We start from the raw sequence: 13,886 nt of genomic DNA, 5'->3' as shown, positions 1-13,886 counted from the left end.
ACACTCCATGGACGCCTCCTAACATCAATGGATTCAAATTAAATGTGGATGCAGCCTCCAATTCGGATCAACAAAAGCTGGGTATTGGTGCTATTATTCGGAGTCATGATGGAATGGTGGTGGCTGCTTTATCAAAAGTGGTTCAAGGTAGTTTTCGATCAGATGAAATGGAAGCTAAAGCTCTCTTCCATGCTCTCAATTGGGTATCACAATCACAACTATCAATCACGCATATTGAAACAGATGCATTGAGAGTCTCTACTGCTTTAAATTCCACAAAGAGTGATTTATCATGTTTTTCTGATCTCATATTTGATATTCGTTGTCTTTTGTCCTTTTTCCCTAGTGTTTTAGTTTCCCATGCTAAACGGTCGGCTAACCAAGCTGCTCATGGGCTAGCTAGATTTGCTTTAGGGTTGGATGAAGACATTAGTTGGGTAGGAGAGATTCCCTACCCTATCTTCACTGTTGTTGTAAATGATCTTAATTTATAATAACTGTGATTTTCTCAAAAAAAAAAAAAACCAATTTATCAAAATTTGTATAGTTTAGGAACGTATAATATAAATAAACTTATACATTAACTATCAAAGTTATAATTGGGGAACCGTGAAATCAAAATCCAATTTTTGGCTTAGAAAGCATTTTCATTAAAATAAGTATCTAGAAATAATTCATTTGTTTTCAAAAAGAAATAATTTATTTACTTATTCTTCTTATTTTATATTTTGCTATTTCCTTCTTGGTGTTTTTCTTTAAAATAATATTTTAAACCAGTCTTCATTTGCTTTTCAGAAAAAAAAAAAAAAGAAAAAAAAAACGAGTCTTCATTTAATATTAAAGTAAAGAGCAAGACCTTTAGGTGCAATTTATTAGGATGAGAATGCATTTAATTAAAGGATCCTTAATTAAAAGGGTAACAGCTTTATTTATAGAGAAGGGGGAAGAGAAGTGCACAATTCACTTCACTATACTCATGCCACGTGAATCTTGGTGATTCACTTACATGATATAAATATATTACACATTTATTGTGATCATCGGTCATAGCAGTATTTGAAGGCATAAAACCGAAACTGCGAAGATTATCATGAGACCAAAGTTTTATCTGTTCGGCGATTCTATCACGGAAGAGTCCTTCGGTGATGGTGGCTGGGGTGCCTCGCTGGCTAACCATTTCTCTCGCACAGTACGTATATACGTACACTCCTATTCTTACACGATCGACAGTAGACAATATATATAGTATTTAATCATTTTATCATTCTGTGTAATTTTCTTTTGTTTTGTCTTGGATGGTCTCAACTCTCAGGTCGATGTGGTACTAAGAGGGTACAGTGGGTACAACACGAGGTGGGCTCTTAAGGTTATTGAGAACGTTTTTCCGGCTGCTAATGGCTGTGGAGATAGTACTAGTGAATCGCCACTAGCAGTGACTGTGTTCTTCGGCGCAAACGACGCATGCCTTCCAGACCGATCCTCTGCTTTTCAACATGTGCCTCTTGACGAGTACAAGCGAAACCTTCACTCCATTGTCTTATTTCTCAAGGTAATTAAATTGACCACGTATAACTTTTTAACTCTATTGAAGTTGTCATTTGGATTAGAAGTGAAAGTTTAGGCAAAAGTAAATAGAAAATAAAAGGGGTTTCTCAAAGGTCCCTAATCTGAATTAGTTTTAAAATTTTATTTTATTTTCTTTTTCTGCATTGGTTAGGTTGAATAATATGATTAATCTGGTCCATACTTTATTTGGTGGAGGAAGAGTTAATGCGATGAAATTGAATTCAATTAAGTGAATATTTTAGGGATATGGCTTAGTGGGATGACGAGAGTGGTAGGTGACAATATGATAGGTTGTGAGGGCTGACCTGAATAAACTAATGTCCTAACCATATAGAGAGGATGGGGAGTTATAGTAAGAGCGAAAGAAGAGAGTAATAATTTCACTAACTACTTTGGTAGAAATCGATTGCGAGAAGAATGGATTGCTATTTACACAGAAATTATTGAATTATCTTTTTGGGAAGATATATATATATATATATATAAAATTACAATGGAGAGTATAAATTCTTTAACTATTTGGTATAATAATAAGTAGTAATCCTTCCTCCTCTCCTCTCCTCTCCTCTCCATCTTACCAAAACAAGAATTAGGATTTGATCTTCTAATCTCTTGGCTCTTTCCATCTCGTCGTCGTACATGTACCAAACTTGTTATTGTTATTTATTAATTATTAATTTAGCCAACTGACTCTTTTTAATAATTGTCATAGACTCATAATATAAATATTTCTAAGAATAAAAATGCTAAAACGTATACTTTAATAATAGGTTTTAAGAAATATCGGTAGCTAATAGCAATACGTTATCAAGATTAATCGCTTTAAATTATTTAAACCGTAGGGGTGGGGGTGCTCCAACTTGTCGTGTCGTTTTCTATATGGTCTTCTCCTTTTGAATTTGATGCATAGGACGAGGGCATTATATTGATTTTCTTTTTTGTATTTTTCTTCTCGCACGCCTACTACACATATGACGATATTTATGTTGTCCAATATTATTAATTTTAAGAATGAAAATGGCATACGGGTCCCATGAAGTTGATGCATAATAATGGGCAGTCATTTGTGATCACACAATTAATCGTGGCTATTTGGATTTCTGTTAGGCACTTCATGTTCGGTCTCTACATTTTTTCTTCGTGCTGATGGGATGGCAATTACTTCATATATGCAATTTATATTTTAGAGATCTATCATCAATAATTTTTTTCGATCAAAAATATATCATCAATCTTATTCGTACGTAATTACTGTATATCTTCACCTAAATATATGTACGTAAAAGTCTGTGCCATACAAACAATACCATTATATGCCTTTAATTTCTCACACAGAGTACCGATATTATATACAAGTGTTGAAGATATATGAGTTTCATATAATATACGATAGAACGCAACTAATGGTGACTATATAGTGGTTATTAAGTAAGGGTTTGTTTGAAAGTTTGATTTTGGTGAGGAATAGGAAATGTAAGGAAAAAAAAGGTAAAAAAACAATAAATAATAATAAAAATTATCAGGTATGGAAAGAAAAGTTATAGGGAAAGAAACTTGATTGATTAAAATTTTCCATACCAAACATGAAAAATTTATTTTTCAGTTTTCCATACTAATTTCAAACTCACATAGCCTAAATCTACTATTATTTATTTTTCTTTAGAAGTTGAATAATATAGATGAATTTCATCTTTTAAAGGGGGGGCACGGCTTCATGTGGCATAGATACAACTACTGATGATAATATGTCACTATTGCATAGGGTAATATAGGCATAATTAATAAAAATTGTGAATTTTAGAACGAAATCTAGTTCCATTCATTATAAATATTTATATATTTTCCGCATGCTTGGAATTGGAGAATTTCTAAAAGTGCATGGACCACCCGATTAGGGTTCTCTAATTTTATCCTTGCACGTTGTGGTCCAAATGATTTTGATGCGTATTCTAGATGACACTTTGTGGCAATATCATTTCTTATTTTGAATAGATATTAACTCTTTCGCATTAGGATGTATTTTTTATTTAAAAATTACTAAAATAAAGCCAGAAAAGTTTTTATTCATCATTTGGAAGTGAATAGAGTAGATATATAAATATATATATAATACATGCACGAGGGTGGGACACTCATCTTAATAAACAACATAGATAGTTGAGATACGGAAGTAATTGCTGTGGCCAGTGTGGGGATCTGCGGCTCTGCTTCCGAGATTGCTTTTTCTCATTCTACTTTCTATATCAGTCATATCTTCAAAGGGTTACTTAAGGATGAAGAATTGAATTTTGGATATAAATATAAAATCATTACATATTTCATATGTATAGAAAGAAGTAATTCTATTTTAATTAGAAGCAAACAAGTATAGCCTATATAGAGTGACAAAATTTGCAATAGGTGAGAATTGATAAGAAGAGTTTCTAGTATGTTTTGCTTATCTGTTTCAAGTTGAGCCTGCAGCGGGGCCTTCTGTGGCTCCGTTCTTCATAGCTGAACAGTTTTTTATAAGCCTTTGTAAATCTATAAGATACCAATGAAGATGGTTTAAATAAATAAATTTGGAATGGAACAGAGAGGTATACAGTATACTTTAATGATTTGTATTCTCTAAATCCGAATATGCATCAGTATATTCAACTAGTCATTATTGACCACTAACATTTCATTAGCGTTAGTGTTCCATGATTATTACGTTTCTAATAAAAAGGCGTGGCTTAGTGATTGTGATGGATCCTTGCAAAATATTTGATCAAGTTTTTTACTTTATTTTGTTAACATAGTTGATGATTAAATTGATTGAAGTGAAAAGTAGATTTACCACCACAAATTTAAAATGTATGGCATTGGGACATAGTTAACTGTTTCTCTAGCAAACTTTTTCATCATGGCAACAATAGGAAGATCACTAATTGACTTCAAATGATACTCTCACTTTCATTTGATTCATATGAATAAGTATAAGATTTGTTACCGTGATATGAAATAAGCGAAAGCTAATCTTCTACCACAAAGAGAAATCATACGTTTACTGTGTTATATTAGCTAGATTTCAGGCTTTTTTATATTAAACAGCGTGTTTTAATTAATACTTGCAGAAACGATGGCCTACAACTCGTATTATACTCATTACTCCTCCTCCCATTGATGAAGAAGGGCGCTTGAGGTATATTTTAACAAATTTTAAAAGTGCTTGGTCTTCACTCCTACACAATTTAATTTAATGAGTACTGCCTTTATCTGTGGACAAAATTCAAATATAGCCAATGTTGTAATTTTTTATTCAAAGTTATGTAATTAATGTCAATAATAAATTTCCAAACTAGAACACCAATTTGGCAGCTTCTACTGTATATAAATTAATTTTTTCCATAGTATTATTAAATTTCAGCATATTAATTAGTGTATTTTGTTTAAAAAGTGGGGGGAATTTGATGATTATTTTGTTTAAGGCATCCTTATGTGGAAAATTTGACGAACGAGCCTGAAAGGACAAATGAAGCTGCTGGGGCGTATGCCAAGGCATGTGTTTCTGTAGCTGGAGAATGTGGGATTTCAGTGATAGATCTTTGGACCAAAATTCACCATTTTCCTCATTGGAAAAAATCTTGTCTAAGGTCTTCCTCTATTTTCTTATGTTTGTTATTGATTGTTTTTGGTATTTTCATAGCATGGATCATCTCATTCTACATGTGTGTTTCTTATGCTTAACATTTCATGATGATACATATGTGTGACATTATTACAATTTTGAAATTGAATGATGATATATTTACTAATTAATTTCAAATATTGCAGAGATGGTTTGCATCTGACTCCTAGTGGAAACCGGATTGTGTTTGATGAAGTGGTGAGGAAGCTGATGGAGGAAGGCCTGAGCCTAGACACTCTAAGAATCGATCTCCCCCTTATATCTGAAATCGACCCTAATGATCCCCTCAAGTCTTTTGAGCATTAAATATTTGTATCTGCTTACAATATGGGTCCCTGGATGTCTCATTTTGAAGGGTTAATGATTTGCTGCGATCACAAATATATAGTCACAAATACATATGGTATGGTGTAGGTATACATTGGCCAACTTAATTTTTATCTTACACCTACTATTGGTTACACACATTGATCTGATATTTTGAAGCTGAAACTTTTTTACATTAAAGAATTGTTTTGTACCTTCGGATCCTAAATTTTTACTGCCCCTGCCTTTTTATTCCTTTCTCAGTTCTATTAATTTATGTTGGAAAAATAATAAACTTGAAGCGAAGCAGGTTAATAAAGAAACGAAGAGATCAATTTACTCGGTTGGATAGAACTAGTAAGAATTACTAAACTCACAAAAAGAGATATATTCACTTATACTTTTTATCTCAATCTGTGTACTTGAATTTCAGTACTCTTTGTTTCTTCTTCACTCTCATCACAAAACAAACTCACATTCACTTCTTTTTTTACAACTTACTCTTTTTCTCCACATACCACACCCACTCACAAAACACAAATTTATACGGAAAATTAACTTCGGCACCAAATCAACTTGGCATGGGGACCAAGACATTTCAAAGCTTTCTCTAGAAGACTTTCAAAACTTAGCCACCAAGATTTTTCTTTTTACACAATTTATAGTTACCCAAAAAGAAATTTTAATTTTACAAATATAGATAAATAAATAATTTGAGTTAAACTCCAACAATCTCCACCTTGACTCAAATTCTCTAAATTCACAACTCAAACCATCAAATAAGAGAATATATGCATTCAATTCATCTCATTGAACTTCACTTGAGCACTTGACTTCACATTCTTCAATCGTTCACTGATGCCTTCTTTCTTCAAACAACTTCTAATTTTTTTTGAAGGGAAAAACAACTTCTAATTGAAATTGGAGTTTTCTCTACCTTATCGCATTCCTTCACTCTAACTGAATGCATTTTGTAACTTGACTCCACATTCACAACTCCACTTAAAATAGTCTTCTTAAATAATTTATACAAATTTTACTGTTTCTTACCCTTCACACCAAGCCACCTTTTTTAATAGTTATTTCACCATCTTTTGCTAAAATAGTCATAGCCACAAGTATCTAAAACTCCCAAAGAGACACTGCAAGAGTAAGAACTTTTGCCAGCGATGCTCATGAACTGCACCAACAAAAAATGACTTTTGTCGGTGCAGTTCCAGTTTCTTGCTGGCAATGGTTGGCAAAATTATCCACCTATTTTTATTATAAAAAAACCTACACCAGCGAGGTATTTCACCGACATAAGTAAATTATGGGGGTAAACAAATCACCAAAAGAAGACAACTTTTGGCGGTTCAACTTCACTTTTGCCGGCGAAATAAATGCGCCGGCAAAGTGGTATAATATTTCGGCTATTTTTTTTTTTTACTTTTTTCGATGAGTAAATGCGTCGACAAAAGTCATTAAATTTTTTGGTAGTTTAATTCTCGCCTAGTAAAAATGTGCACGGAAATTAGGTAAAAATATTTTGACACCGAAGTTAGGTCGCCTACAAAACCCTTTACAAATAATAAAAATAATTTTTTTTTTTTCAATTTTACTTTGGAAAAAACCCTTCGCCAAGGAGCCTAACTTCGCTGGAAAAAGCTATTAAAGTTTTTGACAATGTAATTATCGTGCAATAAAAACATGTGCGGAAAATTAGGTGAAAAAGTTTTACCGACGAGGTTAGGCTCACCAACAAAACATTTTGCATTTAGTGAAACATTGAGTTTCATTTTTATTTTGAGGAAAAAACCTTTGCCGGGGAGCCTGACTTCGCTTGCAAAAGGTGAACCAGAATAAAACACGAACCGAACCCCATTTTCACCATTTTCTTCTCTCTTTTCTTCTTCTTCTTTCTCTTCTTCTCCTTCTCTTAATCTAAACCTATAATCCTCTCCACCACCACCATCATCTCTAGCACCTCCAAACTACCCCACCACCATCATCATCTCCACCAAATTCTCTTTCTCTTTCTCCCTTTCTCTCCTTCTATCTCCCTCTTTAAAAAAAAAAAATTAAAGCATCATTGTTGCTGCCTATGCTGCTGTGCTCTAACCAACACCACCGTTGTTGTGGCCTGACCTACGATGCCACCTTCCCCTCTCTCAGTGAAGGTAAATTCTGTTTGGGATTATTTTCCCAGGATCTAAATTTACTACCATGTATATTGTTTAACATCCTAAATATGAATTTCTAAAACAATGGAATTTATACACACATAAAATTCAAGAAACCTTACATTGATTGTAGCGAAATTAAATGACTCCTTCCACTCAGATCTCTAACCCTTGTTCCTTTCTGTCGCAGAGTATTATCAAGATCTGAGCCTGATTCTTCTTCAGTTGTTAGATTCTTCAAAGTCTTACACGCTATGATTGAGTACTAACTTGATATGTGTGGGCATGTACTCAATCACTAAGAGGGATGAAATTTTCTGAAGAACACTCAAGGGAATTTCAAAATAGAAGAAGAAGAAAGAAGGAGGTCTCAAAACTCTCTAGTTGTTTGACAATTTGTAAACTAGGTTATGAGCATTAGTTTGGATAATGAGACCATCCTATTCTTTTTAGACTATTTCACTTAGGGTTAGATTTAAATTATATGGCATTAAAATGATAAAAATTGGGCAAAAATCACATTAAGTGGGCCCCACTAAATTGGAATTTTTCTATTTTATACAACTATTTATCATTTTCTCTCACAAATGCCATATTTTCAAATTCTAATCCTTTAAATGTCAAAACTATTTACTTAATAATTAAAATTAATTATCAAATAAAGTTGTCATTTAATATATTTATTAATTAGATTTAATAAAGTCTCTTAATTAACAAATATAACCAAAAACCTCTTTTCTTCACAGTTAAGCCCTAACTTAGTGAAAGTTCAAAAATAAGACGTAGTTTAATTTTAGAATTATAATTTATTAATTAAAATTAATTAACTTACAAGCAGTATCGTCGCAACTACTGTGGAGACCATGGGCCTATATAATCGTGCTTCCAATAAGCAGATCTAGAATTTTCTAAGTAAATTCCCTAATTTATTAATTCCTCTTTGCACCACTATAGATTTGGAATTGCACTCTTAATTATATAGACATATGGAAATGGCATTACTGTTTATATAGTGTGATAAACATGTTATTGATATATTATACTGTGTTGCTGGGCTTGGGTCACGGGTGCTCTACTGTGCAGAAAAGGGTAAAGCTATTTCTGATCAGCCATGAGTATGGGAGCTAAACGACGAATGTACATGTTCGGGCCACACTAGACCAAGCGGGTTGGGGTCTACAAGTGATGTATTTTGTACTCTATTTTGCCACTTAGGTTGGCTAGAGAAGACGAACTTGTAATAATATTTTGTAAAGTACTTTTGGGATCCCGACACATGTACCTTTTATTTTGTAAAGTGAAAAAATATTACATGTTTATTTTCATTCCGTTTGTAATTAAAGTTTAATTTTCGTGCTAATTTTATTAGTAATTCCGATTAGGGGATCAAGGTTTCATAAGTATATTGGGTAGCACGCTTGATTATTTAGGGTGTTACATTATTCAACTGACTCTTACAGTTGATGTCTCTCAACTGCTGGGGCTAATTGTTGACTAATCTCGAATATCAACATTGTCGATTTTTGGGGTGAACACAATATCCACTTGCTCTTAATGAAAGCACCAAACTCTTGACCACAAAATGTGATCAACCAATAGCAGGGTCGTATAAATCTGATGTTTACCATCTGTTACACAATTAGAATTAGAGAGTAAAGAACACATGAAATTTTATAGAGGATCGACCCCCTTTGTTAGCGGGTAATGACCAACTCCCCTTTTAGTTGTATTGATACCGAGGGAAAATACTATTTTAAGCACTATCGGTGGGATCTAGTATAGCTCTCAGAAGGATACAAAATAGGAATCAAGATGGAAAATATCAAGTGTTGAGAATGCTTGTATGTACGTGTGAGAGGGAGTGAGGAAGAGCGAGTTATCAGCCTTAGAGACCTAGGTATAAAACTTTATCACTGGGAGGCTAGAATGAGCCTTAGAGATTTCTAGATTAGAGTTAAGGCCCTTTATATAGTAGAGCTTAACCCTAATTTACAAATAAAACCCTTAGATAATTGTATATTGAATTAATTAGTTAATTACAAAAGACTAAAATGGCCTTAACCATAGATATTTTCCAACTTTTTTATTGGGTTGTTAGGGTTCCAATTCGCAGCCCAACTCACAGTCCATGTGTGGAAATGTACAAAAAATTCTGCCAGGTCCTTCCCTGGCCAGCCAGGCACCTGTAGGGGGTATACCGGTCGGCCATGTGTTGTCCAAGGGTTGGCTGGCCATAAGATCGGCCAAGGGTGTCCAGTCACTTCTTTGAGGAAGCTAGTCTATCATTAGATGTCTTATTTGAGAGTCGGGGTCCCTGTTGGTTGAGGTACTAACTTGGCCTTCTTATTGGTGAGTTGTATTGCCACATGTCGCAAATTTTGTCCACATAAACAATACCACATTAGGTGGGCAAAAATTAGAATAATAATTATATTCTTACTAATCTAATTATACGATAATTAGGGATTTTAGTGGAAATGAATAAATAATCCTAGTTTATTAATTATAAAGATTTTATTAGAATATGGGGGTATCATACATGCTGTTTATGAAATAAAAATATTTTCAGGTCTTGCAACCATGGAGACCGAATTGGTGGCCAGAAATGCCACAGTGGTACTAGTTTGTGGTATTGGTGATTGATGTCGCCCAATTAGTTACACTACAGTCGCGGTAGTAAACGGGCTATATGTCGTATCGACAGGGAGGCAAATTACCACTAAAGATTAGTTAAGTAAATAGAAAATGATAAAAATGTGAATGAATTAAAAATAAGAAAATGGTGAGTGAGAGAGAGAATGATCAGATAAAGAGTTTGGTAAGGTAGAAATGTAGTTATACAAATCCTATTCGAATACCGATATTAATTCGAACGCAGTTACAATTTTACACCATTAATTACAATTGGAAGATATATATGTTAAAAGCATAAATTAATTAATCTTGCATAAATGAATCTTACTTCTAATTTCAGAGCATATCATATTATATATCATAAATCGACAAAATACCACTATTAGCAGAATGCAGTAAACGACATACAATATAATAAATATACCGAAATATTAATAGCTTAACTTACATAAGAAAATCATGACTGAACTTATATAAAAGATACTATTAATTTTGGAAGAAAAATTAGAAGATGAAGAACAATTTAATAAATGAGATATGGAGATGAAGCACAAAAGAATTAATATCAATATTGGAAATAAGAATTACAAAAGCTACACTCTAACCTCACCAATATTAGTATTTTAATACATTCATTTTTGTCACTAAAATAAGTATAGATAAAATATTAATAAAAGAGAAAAATAAAATGACAAAATAATTTTCTACTCTCTCTAAAATCAGATGCCTTTTTACAATGCTAAGAGTACTATTTATAGTGATTCAGTGAAGATTTGCTCCCACAAATTAAAATTTTAGTACCTCATTTAGTGGAGAAAGTGGCTCTGAAAGCTAAGAGAAGTAAAGAAATGGCACTAATTTGCAACATATGAGGAACATGTGGCAGACGTGGCCCATTAGTGTTGTGCTTGGACGTGGCTTCTATTTGTTGAAAGATCCAAGAGCGACCATAGGAGGCTAGCTTAGTGTCAATTAATTGGAGAGTGAGACTTCAATTTAATTAGCCAACCCAACCATATGTGGCATAAGTTACAACTTGGAAATTGGGCTTAGGCCAACCCTAGTTAGATTTTGATCTTCACTTTGGCCCATTTGATGAGAGTACATTGCATTGTTGAGAAAAACACCTGCGGCTTAGACAATAGTTTCAAAACTTGGAGTGATCCAATTGGGATTTTGGGCTATTGCTCATTTTTACAAAAATACCAACTATTGAGTTGGGTTTCCAAGCTCCAAACTAATATTTTACAAACTCAAATTTGAAAAATAACATAAAATCAAAATAAATTAAATATTTTCAATTAAAATAAATTTACCATTAATAATATGAAATATTTAATTTATATTAATTTAATATGCATAAATGAAGACTTAAAATGTATAAATTTGAGCCTTTATCAGTGATACCGAGAAGTTTGGTTGATTTTGAGTTTATAGAAATTTTGATGTAATTAGTTATGACCAAATTACTCCTAGTTTTAGATTTTGCTTAGTAAGCAAGATATGGGTAAAATAGTCTTTTCCCTAAGGTTTAAATTGAGTCCTTGTAGTTTAGTGAGTTAGAAAGTTAGAGAAGCTAGTGTTAGAAGTTAGTATATACACTAAGTAATAATTAAGTTGAGATATGTATTACTCAGAAAAAAATCAAAATACTCATTCACCATTTTTGTCTCTAAATGCTCGACCAAGAAGGGTGAGGACCTGTTAACACAGATTTTCGTTAACTAAATTAAAGTCTATTTTGTGATCGAGCTGCATAGAAATAATAGCAGTAAAAGGAAAACAAATAACACAAATCTTTTTTACGTGGTTTTGCAGTTAAAATTCTGCATAGTTCACGAGTCTATCTTATTAGATTTCTGATACAAAACTAGGGCTTTTTCTATAAAGCATTTTCTGTGCCTTTTTCAGTGTATCCTGCTCCTATTTATAGTTACATAGGAGGACAGTTAATTACAATCATGCTGATATCCCACAACAATAATCCCATAAAATTGTGGGATTTGATTACGTCCCACGTAAAATAAATACGGTTATTATTTGAAAATCACACAGCTGTGATTTATCTCTTTATACCCAGTTAATGCATATGTGGATTAAATATGCTACAAACCGTATCGTGCTAGGACATCTCGCTGAGAACATAGCAACAATAACCCTGGCAGCGAACAAGAGTTTTTCCCATGTCTTTCTGAGATTGATAATGTAAATCTCGTTGTTTCTACGATTGAAGACATAACGCCCCATCTAACAATCGCAGTTCTTGCTGACAAGATCAACTTCAGCAGTCAACATCATTTGAATATCAGCTTCTATCGGAGAGAGCTAACTCAACAGAGTAGTGAATCTCATTGAAAGATGTTCGAAGCTAATCAGTGAAGGTACCATGAGTATGCCCTCCTATAGCGAGATGGATGTCTCGCTAATCGTTATTCAAGTTAATTCAACTGATATGCTTAGTTCGTATAATGAATATTATATGCTAAGTGTTATAACAGTCAACATGTCTCATTTACATCTCTTCGTACTTAGAGAGGCTGGTACCTCGCTTTGTATTACTGATGTTGTCCTTATGTTCTTGTCTTCATATACGAATGATTTTCTTGTCAATACGTGAATTAATAATTTGTACATCCTTATCTCGCTTAAGACTTTACAGTCATCAAGTTATAGATTTACTCTAACAGTTCATCATTCAATGAGTTATTCCATTTTAATATTCTCTAATATAATTACCATTATATTCATTGATTCATATTCTCCCAAGTTGACACGTATTCTTCTTGGAAGTACCAGCTGAATTTCGAGTATAACAATTGCCCCTTAAAAACTTCTTTTTAATAAAAAGTGCTTTTTAAATGATTACTGAGGGTATATTTGTCATAATCCCTTTTGAAAAAATGCATGTCCTCTGATTTTGGCAGTTTTGTACTCTCGAGGTACATCAACATTTAATGACCATCTTTTCCACTTCTCTTTCAAATTCTACCGTAGGATCAATTATCTCCCTGATCTAATGGAGATTAACCCAAGAGTATAAAATAGAAAAAGAAACCACCTTTGCATTACCTTAGCCATTTTAGAATTTCTAAGAAGTTTTTAAGCTTTTCTGTAGAAAAAATCATTCGTAGATTTGCTCGAAACCTTGCATGCCATCATTGTCATAAATATTTTTCTTACGAGTTTCATCCGATTTAATGTTTGACTTCAAGCATTCGGAGGGATCTTCACGTCGTTCGTTGATTTGAAGATTGCAGAGCCGTCCATCGTTCCAAAAACCAACTCGCAACAGTAAGTAACTTTTCTTCTGATTTTCCTACATGCTTGTTACGTTGTATTTCTTGGTTTAATTACCGATTTCTTAGTCAACATCTTTGTTATCTCATTTGATTTTAGCAATTTTTAGGGCCGAATTGTAACCGGGTAAATGTTAGGGTTTAGACAAAACATAGGTTTTTGAGATTCTCCAATTTACTAACTTCTGGTTTGATAAATTTCTTCCAAGAATTGGGATTGCTTTCTTCTTGCAGCAATGTCCCAATCTCGTTCAGAAGTTTATCGTCCAT

The 13,886-nt window shown here is 33.1% G+C and overlaps 1 protein-coding gene and 2 long non-coding RNA genes across 3 annotated transcripts; 2 read left to right on the top strand and 1 right to left on the bottom strand.

Moving 5' to 3' along the window:
- The first annotated feature begins 606 nt into the window (after nt 1-606).
- On the top strand, nt 607-5,780 carry LOC115697896 (GDSL esterase/lipase At5g45920). The gene is made up of 5 exons (XM_030625066.2): nt 607-1,189; nt 1,313-1,549; nt 4,665-4,732; nt 5,019-5,183; nt 5,365-5,780. Exons 1-5 carry the CDS (start codon nt 1,091-1,093, stop codon nt 5,522-5,524), a joined length of 729 nt encoding a protein of 242 aa, XP_030480926.1. The 5' UTR covers nt 607-1,090; the 3' UTR covers nt 5,525-5,780.
- On the bottom strand, nt 5,728-7,880 carry LOC133039821 (uncharacterized). Its single transcript, XR_009688729.1, has 2 exons — nt 7,809-7,880; nt 5,728-7,690 (listed from the first exon to the last, which is right to left on the bottom strand). It is a non-coding gene; the product is annotated as an uncharacterized LOC133039821 (long non-coding RNA).
- Nucleotides 7,106-8,274, top strand: LOC115697897 (uncharacterized). Its single transcript, XR_004007999.2, has 2 exons — nt 7,106-7,683; nt 7,877-8,274. It is a non-coding gene; the product is annotated as an uncharacterized LOC115697897 (long non-coding RNA).
- The last annotated feature ends 5,612 nt before the right edge of the window (nt 8,275-13,886 follow it).

Source organism: Cannabis sativa, chromosome 7, assembly GCF_029168945.1.
Source record: "Cannabis sativa cultivar Pink pepper isolate KNU-18-1 chromosome 7, ASM2916894v1, whole genome shotgun sequence".
NCBI classification, from domain to species: domain Eukaryota; kingdom Viridiplantae; phylum Streptophyta; class Magnoliopsida; order Rosales; family Cannabaceae; genus Cannabis; species Cannabis sativa.
Note: the sequence above shows the minus strand (reverse complement) of the source record. Positions and strands in the feature narration are given on the sequence as shown.

What these genes read in the sequence shown, in the direction of transcription:
- LOC115697896 (XM_030625066.2), top strand. Translation starts at nt 1,091, where the DNA reads ATGAGACCAAAGTTTTATCTGTTCGGCGATTCTATCACGGAAGAGTCC. An exon ending in CTAACCATTTCTCTCGCACA is followed by an intron (nt 1,190 to 1,312) that starts GTACGTATATAC and finishes CTCAACTCTCAG; the next exon opens with GTCGATGTGGTACTAAGAGG. An exon ending in CCATTGTCTTATTTCTCAAG is followed by an intron (nt 1,550 to 4,664) that starts GTAATTAAATTG and finishes TAATACTTGCAG; the next exon opens with AAACGATGGCCTACAACTCG.